This window comes from Xyrauchen texanus, chromosome 13 (genome assembly GCF_025860055.1).
Source record: "Xyrauchen texanus isolate HMW12.3.18 chromosome 13, RBS_HiC_50CHRs, whole genome shotgun sequence".
Lineage (NCBI taxonomy): Eukaryota > Metazoa > Chordata > Actinopteri > Cypriniformes > Catostomidae > Xyrauchen > Xyrauchen texanus.
This window is the reverse complement of record NC_068288.1, coordinates 42,884,531-42,905,962: the sequence shown is the minus strand read 5'-3', so window position 1 is coordinate 42,905,962 and position 21,432 is coordinate 42,884,531. Positions and strand designations below refer to the sequence as shown.

The 21,432-nt window shown below is 36.7% G+C and overlaps 1 protein-coding gene across 1 annotated transcript; it reads left to right on the top strand.

Annotated features, from left to right (window-relative positions):
* Positions 1-200: 200 nt before the first annotated feature.
* LOC127653971 (syndecan-4-like) lies at positions 201-16,673 on the top strand. Its single transcript, XM_052140859.1, has 4 exons — positions 201-445; positions 12,616-12,804; positions 13,758-13,956; positions 15,061-16,673. The coding sequence occupies exons 1-4, from the start codon at positions 389-391 to the stop codon at positions 15,219-15,221; spliced, it is 606 nt and encodes a 201-aa protein (XP_051996819.1). The 5' UTR covers positions 201-388; the 3' UTR covers positions 15,222-16,673.
* The last annotated feature ends 4,759 nt before the right edge of the window (positions 16,674-21,432 follow it).

Below are 21,432 nucleotides of genomic sequence, written 5' to 3'. Positions count from 1 at the left end.
TTTTATCCCATTCAATATCTGTAGACTCGAAACGTCGAAAGTTTTTTTTTTTTTTTTTTTTTGAAAGCAAAACAGCCTGTCGCGTCCGGTGGACTTTCCTTAAAAATGATGTCACGACCACCGTGATTCTGATTGGCTGCAAGCCGAAATGGGCGGGGTTTTGAGTTGGCGTATATAACCTCAGGGATCAATCATTACACAGGAATACACTGTGTACCAACGATAATAGTTGTTGTGTTTTAAAACAAACCTTTTCATATTATCGTAAGAGAGGACTAATTCAACGAGGAATAATAATAATAATAAAAAAATCTGCTTTTATTGAGTGATTTGGAACTTTAAAAACTGTCAACTTTCGTCAGCTGGAGGTTTTTAGTTGGAGAAAAAGATGTTGAAAGTTTACCTCATGTTGGTTTTGTCAGCGGTGGCTGTCTTCGCAGAATCGGTGAGTTAACGACTATAATTGTATAACAGCCAAGTAAAATTAAGAAATACAGTGTTCAAATTTGTGCTGATCTGTTTTTATAACCACATTTAAAGAAAACATTTGCTTTGTCAACTCTTCATGGTTAAATTTCAGTCAAGGAAAGATGAGATATTTGTGTTAGCTAATGCTTTAGCCCTTTGACAACATACCTGATGAAACAACAGGAAGACTTTTCAAGTTATCTTTTCAACAAAATGAGCGTTTAAATGAAGGTTTGTAATTTGTTTTACCTTTAGTTTACTTGTCAAGCGCCCAAACAAATCTTAGTGGTTATTATGTCATGTTTTCTGAGGCGCGCGCACTCTAGCAATTGTCATAAAGGAAAGGGTATCTTTTAAATTGTTGATAAGAATAGACAACAAGCAATCATTAATATGGATACACAATTCTGGGCTTTCGTGTTATTTATTTTATACGTTTTAAAGAGCGAGTTTCGTGGCTTTTGCACGCAGCTAGTTTTGCTCATTCTTGTGTGTTGAGTAACTTAATGAGTTGCATTGGCTTTCATGTGACACTTTTTATCCTGCACGGATAACTACCTCTATTTGATTTAGATTGGGTCCATCCCACTGTTATGGTTCAGTCTATGAGGTTTACTTTTCCAACTATCCATTATATGAAGCACCTGTGAATGGGATGGCACAGCTTTGTGCTGGGCAGTTCTTTCATAAATCAAAAGAATAGCTGGGTGCAGATGTCTGTGCAGCCGGCTAGTGGGGAGCAGGGCTGCAATAGAAGACAAATGCCACCCAGTGAGTGCCCATAGTCAGTCAGTCACACACATACATACACATTTGAAGACAAAATGCAAATGCTCTGGTCAAAACAGTTTTTACAGACCTTTGGAAAGGTGTTGTCAGACACATCACATATATTTATCTTCATCTCAACACAAACAGAAGTAGCAGACTTCAATAATTGTCTGTTGAGGGTTTGAAAGTGTAATACTGTGTTGTGCAATTTACATGGAAATTAAGTCATGGAACACCGAAACATGAGTTTAGCAAGGCAGTTGAGAAATGGCTGGCCTCTTAGTAAACTGGATGGTGTGATTGGATCATATTAATCTCAGGAGGGATTGTAGGAACAAGGCTGCACACACCAAGCGTATTGTGCTTCGAGGCAGAGAAGGCCGCAACATTCCTCGAAATCATGCAGAAGTGTCTGTGTTGCTTTCATCCCTCTCCATTCATTTGCGTTTTCCTAAGGAATGTGACCCATCCTGACCTTGACCAGCCTTCTTTTGGGATTTCACAAACATGGGAAGATCTTTCATCCAAGTCCCTACTCTTCAACCACTGGTCAAGAGTGTTGCTTGAACTCAACAGGAATATTCAGGTTCAAATCAAGATAAACTCAGTCGACAGCATTTGTGGGATAATGCTGATTACAGCAAAAGTTCATTTGGATTTGTGTTCCTTTTCTTAAAAAAACAATTATACATGTGCTTTTATAAAATTAAAAGCTTCACATTTCTGCCTTGCACCCTTCGAAAATTGGCCCCATTTACCTCCATTGTAAGTGCCTCACTGTAACCTGGAATTTAGCTTCTTTTTTCTCTCTCCCCTTTTCTCCCCAATTTGGAATTCCCAATTCACCCCTCAAACCGGGTGGTGGAGGACATCTCCGTTACCTCCGCGTCTGAGACCGTCAATCCGTGCATCTTATCCTGTGGCTTGTGTGCGTTACCGCGGAGACATCGCACGTGTGGAGGCTTCACGCTATTTTCCGATGCAGCCACACCCCCAACCGAGAGCGAGAACCACACATTATAGCGACCATGAGGAGGTTACCCCATGTGACTCTACTCTCCCTAGCAACCGGGCCAATTTGGTTGCTTGGGAGACCTTTTTTGTTTTTTTTTGTTTTTTTTGTTTTAAAGAAGAGACAAGTTGAAGTAATATGTGGTACATGAATATATACCCCCCAAAAAAGTTATAAATGTTAAAAGCGCTATTCTAATATCCAGAATCAAGGCCAAAAATTTTATTCAAACTCCAACTTTGCTAATTACTGAAGTTTTAAAGTAATATTCAGGGTTCAATACAAGTTGCTCAATCAACAGCATTTGTGACAATGGGCTTCTATGGCCCCATACTTTGGTATCTGAATCTAAAGAAATATAAAAAATATTTAATTTTAATTTAAAGATTGAAGATGCCGCAGACCCCACTGCTTTGGCCGTCTCTGGACTCCCTGTGCCGTTTTGTAGAGACTATTTTGACTGTTTAGAATACATTTTTTCTTTTCTTACGTCAACTTTGAAATAGTGCAGTGTATATCGTGATAAATATCGATATCGAACAATATGAAAGACTATCGTGATAACAATTTTGCCCATATCGCCCAGCCCTAGATAGATTAAATTCCTCTAATTCCATCTGTCTTTCTAACACACTTATTCCATAGGAGATCCCTCCTTCTGTAAATATGTTCTTGTACGTATTGCTTGTGTATTGGTCATCGAATAATTATGCGAGGTGTCCTGCTAATGGCTGTGGTATGAATTATGTGTAGGGCATATTTGCATAATAATAGGTTTTGCTTTTATGTATTTATTCATTTAAATATTTTTGGAGTGCAGGGTTAACCTGATTGGCAGCTGAAAGACTGAACATGATAAATACTTTGTAATCATGATTTCTGTCATTGCTATCCACTGGCATATTGAATTGCTTTTGAGGCTGGAATGTTGGTACATGGAAAAAAAAAATGTATTGCTGCTCAGGTTAAAGCGATTCCAAAGAGATACCTTAAGGCCATATAAAGGGAACCCTGTGTATTCTAGTGTATTTTAACAGACCACATCCATTGCAGTTCCTCTTTTGTTGCTTGTGGTGTCATTAACCATATGCTAGACAGGCTTTATTTGGAATTGTTGATAGCCAGTTACCAGCTGTCCTTCATAACGACTTCCTCTTTTCTTTATTTTTTAAATATTAAAATGTTCTACTTGTTAGTGTAGAGAGTGAGAAATCAGATGTTACACTTCTGGTAGTCCTGTAATAGTAGGGGTGTTCTAGTAATTGCTGAGGAATTGATTGATTGTGGACTTTTAATAACTCAAGCCTTTGTCTTTGGGTTTGTCTGATATCTAAATTGTCTTTATTAATTTCCGACCACAATTTCTTTGTGAACTACACCCTCCCCCTACGCATTGACATTTCCATCATACCTTTGTTTTTTCCTGGAGTGTCAATGTTTGTACTCCTGAAAATACCCATTATTCAAATAAACACCCGGCTGGGTGTTTTTCAGTTCTCCAGACCAAAGTGAGTCTAAACTCGCCATTGCTATCCCTGCAAATACAGCACATGTTCCTCTTTCACATCAAATAACACATTGACCAGTAACTTGCAGTGTTGCAGATTGTGTTCTTCATTATTTAAATTTATCTTTTAAAAGTACTACTGGTGAGTGCTCTTTTTCTGAATAGCAGTGGTCTAGTTTTGGAGCTGAAGGCTTTAGTTGTCTTTCAGTCAAACTTCCCACGTACATCTTGATATGTGTAGATTATGGGTGAATGTCAAATAACCTGTTAAGTAGGGCTAAACGATTAGGACAGTCTAATGGAGATTATTTTGAAAATATTGAGATTGCAATTTGAACCATGATATGATTATTAGCATTAAATAATACAAAAAATCTAGTAAGTAGGGGTGCAACGATCAATTGTCCACCGATTGAAATCGGCCAATATTCGTCTTAAATTCTTGATTGGTCCTAAATCTAGGCACAATCAGCCAATCTTTTTACTTTTTAAACTTTCAGACATGATGTAATTTGCCATTTTGTTTTAAAAATGTGTAAGAATAGTTTGTTGCCCATTTTCTAGTGTCATTACGGTAGTGACTCACTGCACAGGGAGGATTAAGAAGCTGCACGCATTTACTTAATGAGTGATTTGTGTTACAACAAGATGCCAAAGACGGTAAACAAATCATAGATATGATTTCTTACTGGAGCAGTTTTAGAGCTTGTAATGGATATATTTTTGAAAGTATATCTGCTGTGTGTGATGCTCTTATGGTTTTTACTGTTTGCCAGTCTGTCATAATTACATTTTTATATTGGCAACAGAACTAATAATAACCACTTTCAATACAAATACATGTTAGCGATTCACAATTAATGTAATTTTGGTGACTTAATAAAAAGGTTTTATTTCTTTTAAGATTAGAATATCATGAACAAACAATGAAAAATATATTTTTACAGCATTTATTAATCATAATTTTCGTTAGTTCATGTTAGATCGTAGTACATTAATGAAAAACATAGTGCAACTAATACAACTTTTGAGAACTTTGAGATTAAACGAGAAACAAAAAAATCAAAAACTCATCCGAATGAGTATTATCAACAATTCCTGGATATAAGAGCAGTGTTCCCACAACATATCCCAATATACACAGATGGATCAAAATCTGGAAATCAAGTTGCAGCAGCCTTTGCAACAAGTCAACTGTGTCCAGGCATATGCATCCTGACATAAGTTCAGTTTTTACAGCAGAGGCAAATGCTTTATTTCTAGCACTGAAGTTCATTGAGACTGATCCACAGAAATAATTTAATGATAACTGATTCCAAATCATGTATGGAAGCATTGTAGTCTATTAAAAACCAATCAATCACCCAACAATCGTGAATATAAAAAAAAAAATCTCCTCTCTGGAATCAAAGAATTTTAGTATTATTATCTGCTGGGTACCTGGCCACACTGGAATCTCTGGTAACAAGCAGATAAACCTGCCAAAGAAGCATTATCCTCAGAATCAGTAAAATGCTCTTTTCCGTTCTTAGGCCTAAAACCAACATTAAACGTATACACTAAAAACAAACGGCAGTCGGAGTGGGGTCAGTGTTTAAACAACAAATTACGGGAAATAAATCCTGTTGTTGGGACAAGACGTGTATTCCTTTTTAATAATCGTTGGGATCAAGTCATTCCACTCGATGCCAGATAGGATACGCAAGGCTCACACACCAATATATATACTATCTGGAGAAAATTCACCGCAGTGCCCATCCTGTCAGAACCCACTATCCATTAAACATGTCAAACTCGCCTGTAACACTTCTACACACTTGAGGAAACTGTATTATTCTGTTGACTCTTTTGAAAAGGGTTTAACAAAGTAAATCCAAATGTTGTTTTAAGGTTTTTATAAAAATGTATCTTTAAACACCTTTTTTAGTTTTACTCTTGAAAAAGTAAACTGGCTCTTGCCATGAATATAGCCATAGAAGCTGGCATGGTGTTAAAAAGTAAAAATCTTTTAGATAATCTTATAACTAATATTAAGTTCATTAGTTCATATTAACTACGGCAATGTTGTTAAATAATGTTAACAAATGGAACCTTTTTGTGAAGTGTTACCGTAATTTTACAATGTGGGGCATAAACGTATAACTGCAGCATATAACTTACAAAAGTGTGGCTAAGGGCACTTTAAGAAAACATCGGTATCGGCTGATCTTGGTGTTAAAAAAAATTGGAGATCTTATCAGCCTCAAATTTCCTGATTGGTGCACCACTAGTAGTAAGCGTTTCATTTTGACCAAAATAGATTCACATCACCTTCACATTGTATCTGTTCACTATACGTTTTTGTCCACTTTATCCACCTATGGTTTATTTTGGCAGAAGGAAGACATTTGTTGTAGTTGTGTTGGCAATGGACTTTCAGCAGAGAAACTCTGTCATCCACTCTTCTGTCCACAAAATTAATATTCAACCCCAAATCAATACAAAAAATATTGAATGATATTAATGCATAAAGACAATGAAACCTAGATTTAGGACAGTTAAGATATATTTTCTATAAGCATAATTCTATATCTAGGTATGCAATTTCTTGTTTTGTAGACAAAAATATAATTGTTCCAACATATGAATTTAATTACAAAACTAAAATTTTATAGAAAAAAAAAAAAGTTTTTGAAATGGATGACTTGGTCCGAATAATTAAGATAAGCAGCCACTAAGTACCCAGCATATAGATGTGTATAGCAGAGAAATCTATGCAATTGTGGCCACTTTGAAGATGCTAAAATATAACACAGTTTTGATTTTATTTTGGATTTTAGTCAGAACGTTATTTCCATATTTCTATTATTCCGTGGGGGGGGGGGGTGTGTGTGTGTGTGATATATATTTACATTCCTTCCTTTTTTATTTTGTTGGATGTTGGTAATATTAGTTCACTTGTTTCCGTGGGGAGTGTAATAAGTGCGACACGATCTCTCGTGAAGTAAACAAATGACTGTAGGATGAGATGTTTCTGGTCTCTACAGGTGTTTCTGTTAATGCCGTTTGCTCCGCAATCATTTAATAAAGATGTTTGAATTATTCCCAATCTTGTATTCCATGTTATTATTATGATACCTGTGCCTTGCGGAGACTGAGATGCTGCTACCTCAGATAATAATAAAAAACGCTTCATGCAGGATGCGCCAGTTTAGTGTAAATGAAGCATGTGGAGTGGTGGTGGTGGTGCAGTGAACTAAACCACAGAACTGTTAATCAGAAGGTTGTTGGTTCGATCCCCACAGCCACCACCATTGTGTCCTTGAGCAAGGCACTTAACTCCAGGTTGCTCCGGGGGGATTGTCCCAGTAATAAGTGTACTGTAAGTTGCTTTGGATAAAAGCGTCTGCCAAATGCATAAATGTAACGTTTGGAGCACGTAAGCAAACAGAACCGAACTCTGAGCACTTCTGTTACTCCAAGCATGAGAGGGAGTTGTGGACTTCAGAACCGGTCAAACACCAACAATGCTCTAACTTAAAATAGACTGCAGTGCAAATAAATTTGAAGAGAGCAGAATATTTATTTAATTATATCGCAGCCCTTCCAGTTTAATAATTGCACAAGGTCATATCGCAGTTTCGATTTTATTTTGATTAACTGTGCAGCCCTAATCCGAAGCTATTCAAAATGGCTTAATTTAATGTCTAATATTAAGCTCAAGTTTTAACCAGCCAAGGAAGGACAGTAAAGCAAACTATGCTTTTGATGGGCTGCTTCATGTTGTCACAAAGGCCCAGACCACACAATACTGTTGTTTGTATTGTTTGGTCCATTCAGAATGACTCATTGTGTCTTAAAAAGGCTTAGTGTATTCATTAATAAGCCACTAACAGATAGCAGGAAAGGATGATCGTACTTCCTGTGAGAGATAAAAGAGGCTGATGTTGACTGTGTGGTTGAATAGTCCTTTTTGTTTGGTTTGGTTGGTTGAAGATTTTGAAGGAAGAGACCAATCTGGTTTCCTTCAGGTGCCCTTATGCTTCAGGTCTGTTAACAGGTGTTCGATTGAGAAATTGGAATTTGTTTGGACAATGCCGTTATTAAGAAAGATGAGTCTTTTCCGCCCTACTATTGAAATTCAACTGTGTGTGGGGAAAAAATGTGCTATTAATAGTTCACATGAAGGTGGAAGGAATCTGGAATTTTGGCGCCATGTGAGTGTGTGTTTGTGATTGCAAAGCAGGACATTCCCTCTGTCCTGTACTGGACGAGAAATGTGTATCTCACGAGGAGATCAGATGACAATGCACGGGTAAATCCGATTGGTGGGACTGACAGATGCCTTTGTGTTGAGCACTAAGGCTGTAATTAGTTGTGACCTGAAAGGATAGAAAGGAGATGAGAGCGGGTAATATCGCTAGCCTCACTGTAATACAAACTTAAGGATCACCGATGTCTTTATCACACAGAATAACAAAGCTAAAACTAAGATTTGCAATGGTCCTAGTTATTTAAAAATTGGCCTTTAAACTCATAAAGCTGATAACCACAGACAAGCTATGTGCTGTTCACCATAGTAATTTATGAGTCACTGATTGCTATTGTTTCTCTTTACCTCTACCGTTGTGACTCACTGGAACAGATGCCAGACCATTTGTCAGCAGATGGTCAGATTTACTCCCAGCTTTTCTAGTCTTGACTGAAACATATTTTAAGTAAGCTGGGTAATTCACACAGGCTTGGCTTTAGTCATTTCTTAGCTATACAGTTCACTTTGTGAAGAAGTGTCTGGAGATTTCAGTGATCACTAGTGTACTCATACCTGTAGGACATGTACATGCATGTGTCATCTTTACATCTGAAAGTCCTGTGTCTTACTAAACAAATATTATAGGCAGTCCTTAAAGGGATGGTTCACCCCAAAATGAAAGTTCTGTCACTCTTTACTTATTCTCAATGTTTTTCCAAACGTTTGGTTCTCTTTCTTCCATGGAACACAAAAGTAGATATCATTTTCAGACTGCTCTTTTCCAAACAATGGAAATATATAGCAACCAGGGGCAGTCATGCTTCTATAAAGCATCAGAGAAGTACCATTCAATTTGTGTGATATATTTTTGATTCAGTGAGATCCAGCAGATGGAAGTTACTTCAATAAATCATGATTTGTAGAACAATTACATTTTATAAATGAATAAAAATTAAATGATGAATACAGAAAATAAATGTTAAATAGATTTATCTTAGGATATATCCAAGGTCTATGTCCTGGAATAAACCTAACAACACAAAGACAAGACTTGCAGCTAAATACAGACAGAAATGCAGTTAATCCAAATAAATCTTCTTGAAGCTAAACAATAGTGTCTTACTGTCTAAACTGGATACATCTGCTGATGTAACGCCCCATAATGGATTGAGGTTGTCTAAAATGGATTTGACAAAAAGAACATTATAAATGACGTGCAGCTAGGGCTGGGCGATATGGGCAAAAATATGATTAAGATAATTTTTTTTCATGTCATTCGAGATCAATATTTATCACAATATACGTGCCATTAATGGGGGAGAAAATACATTTCGCATGTTTGTTAGACCTCAAGAGTAAATGTTAACATAACTTTCCTTTGGGTAAGCTACCTTTTTAAAGTATACAAAGTTTAGGATTTAATCCTATAAATGTTGTGACCTCTTTTAGATAAATGTTCGCCAATTTCATCATCTTCGGCGGACGTTTGACTCCACCAAAAGACTGTCTCGTGATGCTCCACACTTTAGCTCAGTAGGTGGCGGTATTGCACCATAAACTGTATTGCCAACCATCAATAAACATCACTAGAAGATACATTTTCTTGCCCGTGACAGCGCTGTGGATCACGAAAAAGCATTTAACTAAATGGTACATAACTAAACAGCAATGCTGTTGTGTTCAGTCGATAGCTGTCTTGTTCTGCACATAACGACATCAGATTAGCTGGATAGCTAGCGGCTAGTGAGCCTCATTGCTGGTTTCCATGATAGCAGAGCTACCAATTACTATTTCCTAACTGGTTGAAATCAGGACTGTGGTGCCGTTAGAAAGTTGTGTATAACTTTGCCGAACTGCTTTTGTTTTTAGCAACATATGTGATCTGATCTTCTAGAAGTAGAACATTGGTTAAAAATCGAAATGAAGTGTTTATCGTCGATATCGATTAATTTTTTTTTTTATATAGTGTGTGTGTATATATATATATATATATATATATATCTATATCTCTTGTCGTCCAGCCCTATGTGCAGCAAACCATGCGTTCGGGTTATGATTTATGCTGCATGTGAGGTAAAAGCAGTTACGTAAACTATATAGGCCTAGTTTACCCTGCGGTTCGTTCACCCACCGCCTGTGAACACACTGGTAGTTGACAAGACGCAGACTATCTGAAAGTTATGTAAAACCATAAAATCATATACAGCTGTCCCTTACATGTTTTGATTGCAATCCGTTATGAATGTTGACAATTATTTAAATCTGAAGCTCTTATTATTTGTACTTTGAGAATTTATATTGTGTACTGGAGAACTATATTCTGATAAGAAATTATAATTTGCAATTTGATCAATAATTTTTCAAAAAAGAAATTAAATTCAGTCAAGATTATATCAAATAGTGAACCTCAAATTGTATATAGAAACTAATCTTGAGCTAAATGTTTTGTTCCATGCCTACTGTTACTGAATAATAATTTATTTCTAATCAACAATTTTCTTGTGTTGTCGGATTTTTTGGTAGTAATCAACATATTGGTGTGCATGTAAACACTGATGGTTCTTTTAAATGCTGGTGGGGTTTTTCTGATTATTGCTGAGAACTTAGCATTTATTTCCTGCCTTGTAAGAATTGTGGGGGACTTTCTATAGACTTCAGTTAGGTTGGTGTGATTTTGTTAAATTATTTTCAAGTGGTTTATTGTCAGTGTGTTGCTTATGAGAATTTTACCATCAGTTTAAACCATGGTTTTAGTCAGGGGGCATCCTCTGTACTTTTTTTTTTTTTCTCTCTCTGAGCTGTTTCTTTATGTAAGGGGATTTTGGAGTGGGGTTTCACAGCACTGTAATGCTGAAAACCATAAAGTATGTCAGTCTCTCCCCCCACACCCTCTTGTGGTTTTTGACTTTCTCGTATGCTCTCTCGCGCTCCCTTTTTCTTTATGTTTGAACAACCGAGCAGGCTAGAGCTAACTTGCAGTTGCATGTGCTATTTGCATGATCCTAGTTTTCCTGGAAAATGAGCCAGCCCCTCTGGTCTTTATTCTGGTCTCCATTTTAAAAACCCTCACTAGAGTGACTAGAGCCATTTAATGTAAGAAGTTTGTCGTGTAATATGTGTTTGTATTTCGAATAGATTTCTTTTAAACTCGTTTTTTTGTTCTATTTGAGTGCATATGTTTTGAATCGTCAGTAAGGTGTGTTTGCATGTGGGCTGACTTATGGTTGTGTGTAATATTTGTTAAGTGTGGTTACTCTGTTAGCTGGCAAGAGTATGCACCTATGCATTAAGGATGTTTGTGATGCGCAACTTTTCAGTGAGTCATGTTTGAGAAATCTGTTTTTGATGGCGAGTATGAGAGTGAGACCGATAAATAACCTCAGCCCTTGTCTGATGAATCCTTTCAATGTTTTTACACAATACTGACAAACCTGCAGTAACTTGCTAACCCCTCTGACTCGTTGTAAGGTGATAGGTAGAGTGATTGCAGTACAAAATAAACAGTACAAAAGTGTGTTGATCAGGGTTGTGAGCTAAATTCAGAATGTCTTTTAAAATTCCAATTCCTGAATTTGAGAGTGTTGAAATTCCACCTAAAAAAAATATTTTCCCTATTATATATTTTTAAAAAAATTGCTTTTAGTGGATGGTCTAATTTGCCCCCAAACTCTTCAAAATGGAGGCAAACAGCATTAAGCAGGTTTACAAGAACCTTTATTTTTTGTTACTGTTGGAGTTCTTTGACTAGCAATTCAGGAAAATCTATTCATCAGTTGAAAGGGAACCAGTTCCCAACCCTGGTATGAATATAGTCCACAGGCCCAAACATGTAGGCAGATAGGTGAGTCATGTTAGTGTGTGAAAATTGATTGTTTCTTTGAACATGGTGCCAAAATGACGCATAGCTGCTTCGTGTTTTGGTACTCTTGGATACTTTTTTTATGTTTGGAACTCTTGCAACCATAGCAACATCGAAAATAAAAATTGCCACCTGTCCCAGACTTGGCTCGAACCCTCCCTTAATGGCTCTTGAGCGAGACCGATACAGTAAGATAGGAGATAAATAGATGGAACGTGAATCAAGATTTGTGTTCTACTTACTCTAATAGGCTTATACCATTAAATGGGTTTTCAGTTTAAGCCCCATTCTCTGTGTTTGGCCAAATGGGTCTGTAACGTGATTAAGCAGCGTTGATGTCTCTCAGTTACATTAAAGTGCCCTCTCAGATGCCATAGATAAAGGTTTGGACTGTAACCTCCTTAACATTAAAGGGGTATCAGAAATAATTTGCACGAATTTGATATTCTTTAGAAAACTCTGTAGCTATAAAAGGCTGTTATCAAAAATCGACGCAAATTTATTTTGACATCTTTTAGGAGTAACCTAGCATCTAGATGATTTTGACACTATTAGAAAAGGACTAAATAATTGTAAATGCTCATTTAAACGTAGTTTTATCATTGCGTGATAATTCTTTGTTTCTGATGTCTGCACACAGCTACATTTCCCAGGAGTGAATTTGTAATTTTTTTTTCTTTGATAATTTGGCTTGAAATAAGTGCAGTTAAGCATATATTGACCTGGTGTAAATACATTAATTTATTTTTTTGTCCATCTCGTTGCAGGTACGAGAAATGGAAACATGGGTACCTCTGGAAAATAAGTTGTCCTTTGATCTCAATTCATCCGGTGATTCTATAAACGGAGATTTTGAGTTCGCTGACGTAAACCCAACAACTGACGATGAGGATGGTTTTGAAGAAGATGATGACATGTCAGGCTCTGGGGATGCAGCGTTCACCCCAGATAAAGAGGTAATTATCCCTCAAATCTCTTAGCCATCTTCTCTAATAATGTTTTCAAATGTTGTCAAATTTCATCTACAAATTGGGAAAACTATTATTTGGGTGCAGCAAAAATGGGCTGTTAGAAAATATGAAAATAGTAATGCAATAATATTGATTGAGATTTATGCTTAAAACGAGTGGGGGTGGGATAGAAAGTGGAACAATAAAAAATACACTTGTATTCACAACACCTTTTATCTTAAAACAAGTTTTATGGCTGTTAAGATATTTTAACTAACAACAAAGATATTGAGTAAAAGTAGTGTTTTGTAGTGGATCTACAGAATGCATCAAATTGTACGGCACTTACAGTGGTAACTTTGGGGTGACCTAATGAAAATAACCTGGCTAATATTGGTAAATCTTTTTAATGACAGTTGTGCACATTTCACCCACCAGTTCTCATTACTGCAATGCAAAAAAAAAAAAAAAAGATTCTTATTTAAGTTGATGCATTTATACATCACATTTTGCCAATTTTAATAAAAAACATTATTGTACAAATCTTTTTTTTTTTTTTTTTTTTTCTACTACAATGCAGCCAAAATGTGATCATGTAACAGCAATGGCAATCATCAAATTGAACATGAAAACATGAAATTAATGGGAGTAGTAAAAGTTAAACGTTCCAACGCGTTAACGGCAATGAAAATTGGGGAGTAAAATTTGCTGAAGTGTCCTGAAAATAATGTCATAATGCAAAAAATCGTAATGGTTGTAAATGCTGGCTTAATTTTCTGTATACGAACTATAAATTCATATTTTTGTTCTGATTTGGGGTTAAATATGATTTGTGAGCATCACCCATTGGCTGTTTTAAAGGCAGTGGCAAAATATCGCCTTTTGAAATGGTATACAATTTAAAAGGTTGACTAACCTGTGCATCAAACGTTGTCCTGACCATATCCTCCTTTTCTCAGAATGAGGTCATCAATAACTTGATCCCTGATCGTGAGCGTCCAGTTCCCCCAAAGCCCACTATTAATGATGAAGTGCTGATCAAGAACAATGAGGTTGCACTGGGTAAACTACCACACCAAGATGATTCTCAAAGCAGTAATGTGCACATGTCGCATGCTGGAGACGAGGGCTTCTTCAGTAATACAGAGGTGCTTGCAGGTAAGGACACAGTTTAATGTTTACATACAGCTAAAATATTTCAATTATTTTATTTACAAAGGTTCAGTATTACAGTTGCCTCAAAAGTATTTGGACACTGAATTAATGCATTTTCTCAGAATTAACTTATCTGAGCCATTGTGGTAATTACCTGGATAAATACCATTAACCAACTGGTCCTAATGCTGAAAGTGTTTGCCCATTCCTGATTTCTTCTATTTTTGTGTATTTTTCATACTAAATGTTTTTAGTTCTTCAAACGAAATATAACATAAAACTAAGGGTGCGCGTGTGCGTGCGTGTGTGTGTGTGTGTTGAAGCAAAAAGAAAAACTAACTGCCCCCTTAAACTTAATAGCTGGTTGTGCCACCAAACACTACCGATAACTGGAGGATCAGTCTTTCACAACGCTGTGGTGGAATTTTGGCCCACTCTTCTTTGCAGAACTGGTTTAGTTTTTCTCAATTATTGCAATTCGCCCTGGCCATGAAGCAGCAAAGCATCCCCACACTATCACACTAATACCAGCATGCTTGACTATAGGTTTGATGTTCTTTTTGTGGAATTCTGTGTTTGATTTACACCAGTTGTAATGGGACACCTGTCTTACAAACAGTTCCACTTTTGACTCATCAGTCCACAGAACATTTCTGGAATTTCTTTTGACCTTGGCATAGTGTGCTACTGGGTGATAACTTTTTGGCAACTTCATGCTACTTAAAAAGTTCTGTTTAGGTGTTGATTCAGGGTTGGCATTAATCAGGCTTGGGTGTGTCTATTCCATCTGAACCCCATTATGGATTTAGTAACTAAGGGCAAGTACTTTTTCACACAGGCCCAGTTGGTTTTGGATAACTTTTTGCTTCAATAACTTGTATAATTTTAAAACTATTTTGTCAGATTTTGTTTTGTCAGGATGGGAGCAAATACTTTTTCACAGCACTGTAAATACCACATGTCTATGATGTTTCGTTATCTAATGCGATGACATTCATTCATTTTTAAATTGTGTGGCTCGAGGGCCACTGTATATTAAAAATCAAAGCAGGAAATACGTTGTTTTTTTTGGTTATGCCTCCTCACATTTCTGTTTCTGTGCTATAGCGGTTATTGCTGGCGCAGCAGTTGGTCTCATCTTCGCCATCTTCCTCATCATCCTCCTCGTCTACTTTGTTCTCCGCATCAAGAAAAAGGACGAAGGAAGTTACGACCTTGGCAAGACACCCATCTACAAGAAAGCGCCCACCACAGAAATCTATGCATGAGCGTACATACACACTTTCTCTCTCTTTCTATCCACTGAACCATAAGCTCACAAAGTGCCTCGGCCCAACGGGCCGCAGCCAGCCTCTCATGAACCATGACAAACACAGAAGGACCTCACAGGAATAATTACTGACTGGACATTTGCATTGAAATCTCAATGAAATGTGACTCATGAGAGGATAGCGTCTGTTGCCAAAAATGCTCCATTCAAAAGATGATTTTGTCTTTTTGTTTTTGCTCCATCTCAATTTTCTTTGCCTGTATCACGTGGCCCATTGTGCCCATTTATTTTCAAAACACTACAAGGTGCAATGGAGCTTTCACAGGTTAAAGTCTTTGGATCACAAATTGACAGTTTTAACCACCTGTATCAGTGTCCTGATTGGAGCTACAGATGGGTGGTTTTGGTAGACTTTTTCATTTTAAAATGTCTTTTGTTTTTAAAGGTGTGCTGTTGATCTTATTAAATATCTAAGATGAACCAAATTGAGGGCATACAGTATATATTTGAAATTAAATTGTGTGTTTTGCTACGGAGAGCAACATTTGAAATCAGCGTGCTGTACTAATGTATACCTATTTCGATCAATGTGTCGGAGGATAATGTACATTCCACATATCCAATGTAATAGCTGTGGTGGTTTTATAAAAGTGATTTCAGAGACTAGGTCCACTACAGTGCTGCTTGACTGTCAGCTAAGCTACTTTATCTGGTACAGGTTTTGCTGTTGATTTGAAAATCTGCTTGCCGCAAACGGATATTAAACATCCAGTGATCTGTGTGTAAATAGCCATTTGAATGAAATTTTAAATTTTGGTACTTAACCGTTTCTTGAAAGCCTTTTTTTATTTACCAAATATTTAAATGCCAAAATCCAAAGGTTTAATTTTCTTATATTTCCTCCCAATATTCACTTTTTGATGTAAAAGATGTACGTGAAACTCTGTTGTATCTGTTTGAGAACAATGACCAATGCTTATACTATCTTTTTGTCTCTTCAGTGTTTTTGTAGATGTTCTTAATTCTTTTAACGGTATTTTAAAAAATAATTTATATTTTATTGCCTGCCTTCAGGTTGGGGCTTTCTCCCCCTCTCAGCTGTGGTACATGTGATAATTTTTATGGTTTTTAGATTTTGTTTTATACACAATAGTGCAAAAATCCAAAGGCTGTTAGTGTATCAAGAGATTTTTTTTAAAGAGTTTCCTTTTAGACCTTTTTTTAAGTCTAATCTATTTATGTTTTGTAGAAGGATGTTCAGGATTAGTTAACGGGATGTGAATAAGCCATGCATTACTTCCATGGTGAAAAATAATACAAATCTGCTGCTTTGTTTGGCCATATCCAGATAAATCATATCACTGATGTAATGGAGAAGTCAATGAATCATTGATTTCTACATGCAAGCTCTGATCTGTTGAAAATAAAGCTATTTTATGCACATAACCATCTGAAGAGATGCCTGAGTGTTTTCTTTTTTTAAGACTAAAAATCTTTAGAAATATTGACCTTTATGGATCCTCCCTCATTAAAATGTCAGATGAAAAATGATTGAAAGTTTTAGCTGTAGAGTCAAGTCTAAAAGGGGCTGTTCACCCAAAATATTTACATTTTTGAACATGAAGTTCAAGTTGTTTCCAAACTCTTATGACTTCCTTCTGTAGAACCCAAAAGGTCAGGAAATGTAAGGCAGAATAAAAGCCACACATTCACTTTCATTGTATGGAAAAGGTGCTGTGAAAGTGAATGGTGACTGAAGCTAACATTGTGCCTAACATCTCTTGTGTTTCACCAAAAAAAAAAAAAAAAGTCATGTGGGTTTGTAACAACATGAGGGTGAGTAAATTATGTAATTTTTATTTTTGGGTGAACTATTCCTTTAAGGGCACACATTAGCATATTAAAGATCTGGATGGTAGAGAGGATCTGAAACTGGAGGTAGTGGGTTGCATAGGGAAATGTTTAAAATACTTTCTTTTTTAGATAATATTTGCACTTGTGATTGATTCATTTCGAACATTGGGGGTGTCTTTATTATGTAACCAAATTGGCTAATTGTGTTACTCTGGGGAAATTCCACCCCTAGAGATATGACTTTTTAGCCAGCAGTGTGTATTATCTAGCATGCTGTTGCCTGCCCACACTGCTGCCAAAACAAAAATGTTTTCTTTTAGGATTGAAGGTTAAAATAGAACATGTTTTGATCAAATGAAATGTTAAGGGCCAGTTTCTAAGACATAAATGTCACCTCATCAAGGTCAAAGTTGGAGGTGTGAAGTAAAGGTTAATTATAACCTTTGTGGTGCTAGATGGTGCTAGAAAGTGTAATCGACCTTGAAATCACGATCGCCGAGGAGACTGCAGATGTCATGATTTATAGTGAAAAAGGAGCTATTTGTTGGTGTGTTCTTACCCGAAATCAATTCAGAAGACATGGATTAAACCACTGGAGTCATGTGGATTACTTTTATGCTGGCTTTATGTGCTTTTTGGAGCTTAAATGTTTTGGTCACCATTCACTTCCGTAGACCTTATTCACGCTAGCGCCATCTTTGGTTTTTAATGAGGCTGCGAGACAGCGAGGCTGTGAGGCATAGATTTAAAATCTGTTCAATGGGCTGTACTGCAGTTTAAAGTTTTTTCAGGATCGTTCCACGTTCAAAACTCAGATATTCAGATAAGGAAAATCAGATGTGATCTAGAAGCTTTTTACTGCTTTATACCATTCGTGCCATTGAAGAGACTGTAAGTTTATCCCCCACAGCTTCGTTGTCATTTCCATTAAAAATCAAACATGGCGCTAACGTGAATAAGGTCTATTGTATGCACAAACAGACATCATATGTCCATTACAATATCTGCATTTGTGTTCTGGGAAAGAAAGAATGTCATGCATATTCCTTTGACTGCAGATGAGACATAATTACAGACTTGAAACCAAGATTTTATCGTGTGTGTAACTTAATCGTGTGTTTACCTGCTTGTTTGTCCAAGTAGTTTGCCGGGGGAACACATTTTGCTTATGCAACAGTATATGATGGTATAAACGGTTATTGGTTTATGACAGGGTATGTTGAACACATGACCTTTGTAAACTAACAGCTTCAGTGTGTTGACTTGAAACAGCCCTGTGACTGTGAAATGAGGGAAATTTGGCACAAACTGATGTTTATGTGAAAGACTAAAATGAGACATTTGTGAAAACTAATTGAAAGGTCAGCACTATGTTTATTACTCAGGTTATGCAAAGATATGATTAAATGTCACCTGTATGTGGAAATTCCAAAACAATTCTTATTAATATCCAGTGACGTAGTGGTAAATACATGCAAATACAGTTAGGGAACATAAGCTGCAAGTTTACTGTTCAATTTTATTTGTTGGGAAAAATATATGCCTCAGGGTTGCTGTCATGTTTGAGTCTGAATGGAATGTTCCATAAGGAAGTGAGCGTTTCCTCATAGCGTGTTCATTATTAACATTAGGCACACACACACACACACACACACACACACACATTGGTGCGGCTATCCTTATTAGGAATCTCCATAGACATAATGATTTTATATATTGTACAGACTATAGATTCTAACCCCTAACCTTAACCCTAAACCTAACCCTCACAAAAAACTTTCTGCATTTTTACATTAAAAGAAACAAACATTGTTTAGAATGTTTTTTAAGAGATTTGAATTATGGGGACACAAGAAATGTCCTCAGAAACCACATTTATTGCATAATACCAGTTTGTAACCTATAAAAAGGTCCTCATAACCCACCCAAAGCGACACACACACACACACACACTCTCACACACTCACGCACACACACTCGCACACACATGCACACACGCACACACACATGCACACGCGCACGCACACACACACACACACACATTCACTGTCACATACACACACACTCTCACACACTCGGACACACATGCACACACACACACACACTCGCACACACATCCACACACACACACACACACACACACACACACACACACACACACACATTCACTCTCACATACACACACACTCACACACACTCGCAAATATTGATATTGATTACTTTTATGCTGCCTTGATATGCTTTTTGGAGCTTCAAAGTTATGGTCACCAATGATTTGCCCTTTATGGAGCTACAGAGCTAAAAATATTCTTCTGAACATCATCATTTGAGTTTGGCAGAAGAAAGTAAGTCATATACATCTGGGTTGGCACGAGGGGGAATTAATTGTGAGAGAATTTTCATTTTTGGGTGAACTATTTCTGTCTATATGAGCAAGGATGATACAAGTGGTGGTGTAGTGGTCTAAGCACATAACTGGTAATCTGGTGATCAGAAGGATCGCTGGTTCAATCCCCACAGCCACCACCATTGTGTCCTTGAGTAAGGCACTTAACTCCAGGTTGCTCCGGGGGGATTGTCCCTGTAATGCACTGTAAGTCGCTTTGGATAAAAGCGTCTGCCAAATGCATAAAGAAAATAAAGAAAGAAGATATAAGTAGGCATGAATCCTTACAGAGAAAATACTAGATCATTCCATTGATTTTAGAGGAATAGTTCACATGGAATTTTCATTTTTGGGTGACCTGTTCCTTTAAAGGAATGGTTCACCCAAAAATAAAAATTATCTTATAATTTACTCACCCTCATGCCATCCCAGATGTGTGACTTTCTTTCTTCTGCAAAACACAAACAAAAATTTTTAGTAGAATATCTTAGCTCTGTGGATCCATATAATTCAAGTGAATGTTGACCAAATCTTTGAGCACATAAATGCAGCATAAAATGATCCACATGACTCCAGTGATATTATCCGGTTTTAGATGAGTACAGACCAAAATATAACACCTTTTTCAAATCTTATAAATTGTAATATAACTATAAATCTTGACATCTGCAGTTTCCATGGCAATCGTGATTTCTAAGCTTGATTAAACGTCCTAGCGCCATCTAGCGATCTGTGAATCGGAATTCACTTCAAAAATCAAAGATGCTGTTACTGTGAACAAACTCTATAATAATTAACATTTACCTAGTAAGTCCCGCTTCAGTTCCTCTCAACACCCGGCCTGTTCTGAACAAAAAACATTTGTGGCTTTGACCCTGACATGGTGACAGCTGATCCCTTCAGGAGACATGGAAAAAACAACTGGAGTTGTATGGATTACTTTTATGCTGCCTTTATGTGCTTTTTGGAGCTTCAAAGTTTTGGTCAGCATTCACTTACATGGTATGGACCTACAGAGCTGAGATATCCATTTACAAAATTTTGTTTGTGTTCTGCAGAAGACAGAAAGTCACACATCTGGGATGGCATGAGGGTGAGTAAATTATAAGGGCATTTTTATTTTTGGAATTTGGAATTTTACTTTAAAGGAACAGGTCACCCAAAAAATGAAAATTCCATCATCATTTACTCACCCTCATGTTGTCCGAAATTTAAATGTATGCAAGTGGAGAGTAAGCTTTTCAGTGAATATGGAAATTTAGGTGTGTTCCTCACACATATCTATGCTATGGCATCAGATTAGAGCCTCTGCAGTCTGCCAGAAACAAACCCAGTCACCTTTGTAAAATGGGCATTTGGATATGGGGTGGGTATAAGATAAGGGTTACTTCATACTGCCTCCTGCTGCCTTTTAAAGGAAATTACAGAAATAATTAGGTCATCTCAGATCTTTTAATGCTTTTTTGTATATACTGTATTTTTGTCATGTAGCCTGATTCAAAAACAAATGTTTTGGGTCAAAATTCCCATTTTAAAAATGTGTGTTTTCTCCAGAAGTTTTGGATGATGGTTTCAAACACCTAGTTCGAAGCCCTCTTAAATGAGAAAGATTTTGTAAGTAATATTTTCTAAACTAAAAGGTCAATATCATCATATTTTTGTAATAGATCTTGGGTAAAAACAAAACAAAAGGGCACACAATAAAACCACACTAACCTAAACTGGGTCAAAGGTCAACTATTATTGAAAGTAGGTTTTAGCCCAAAGACTGAACTGTGTGCTCAGGACAAGGGTCTTTTTATAAATGTCATATTGGGGCAAATTGTCATATTTAGTTTGGTATAAGTCTGTCGTATGTTTTAAGTGTTTAACCCTGGGTGTTCCACCAAATATCATTACACACCTCTGGTCTTTAGCGACCCGATACATACATGTATATCCAGAGCCATAGCAAGTAATTCTGGGCTCC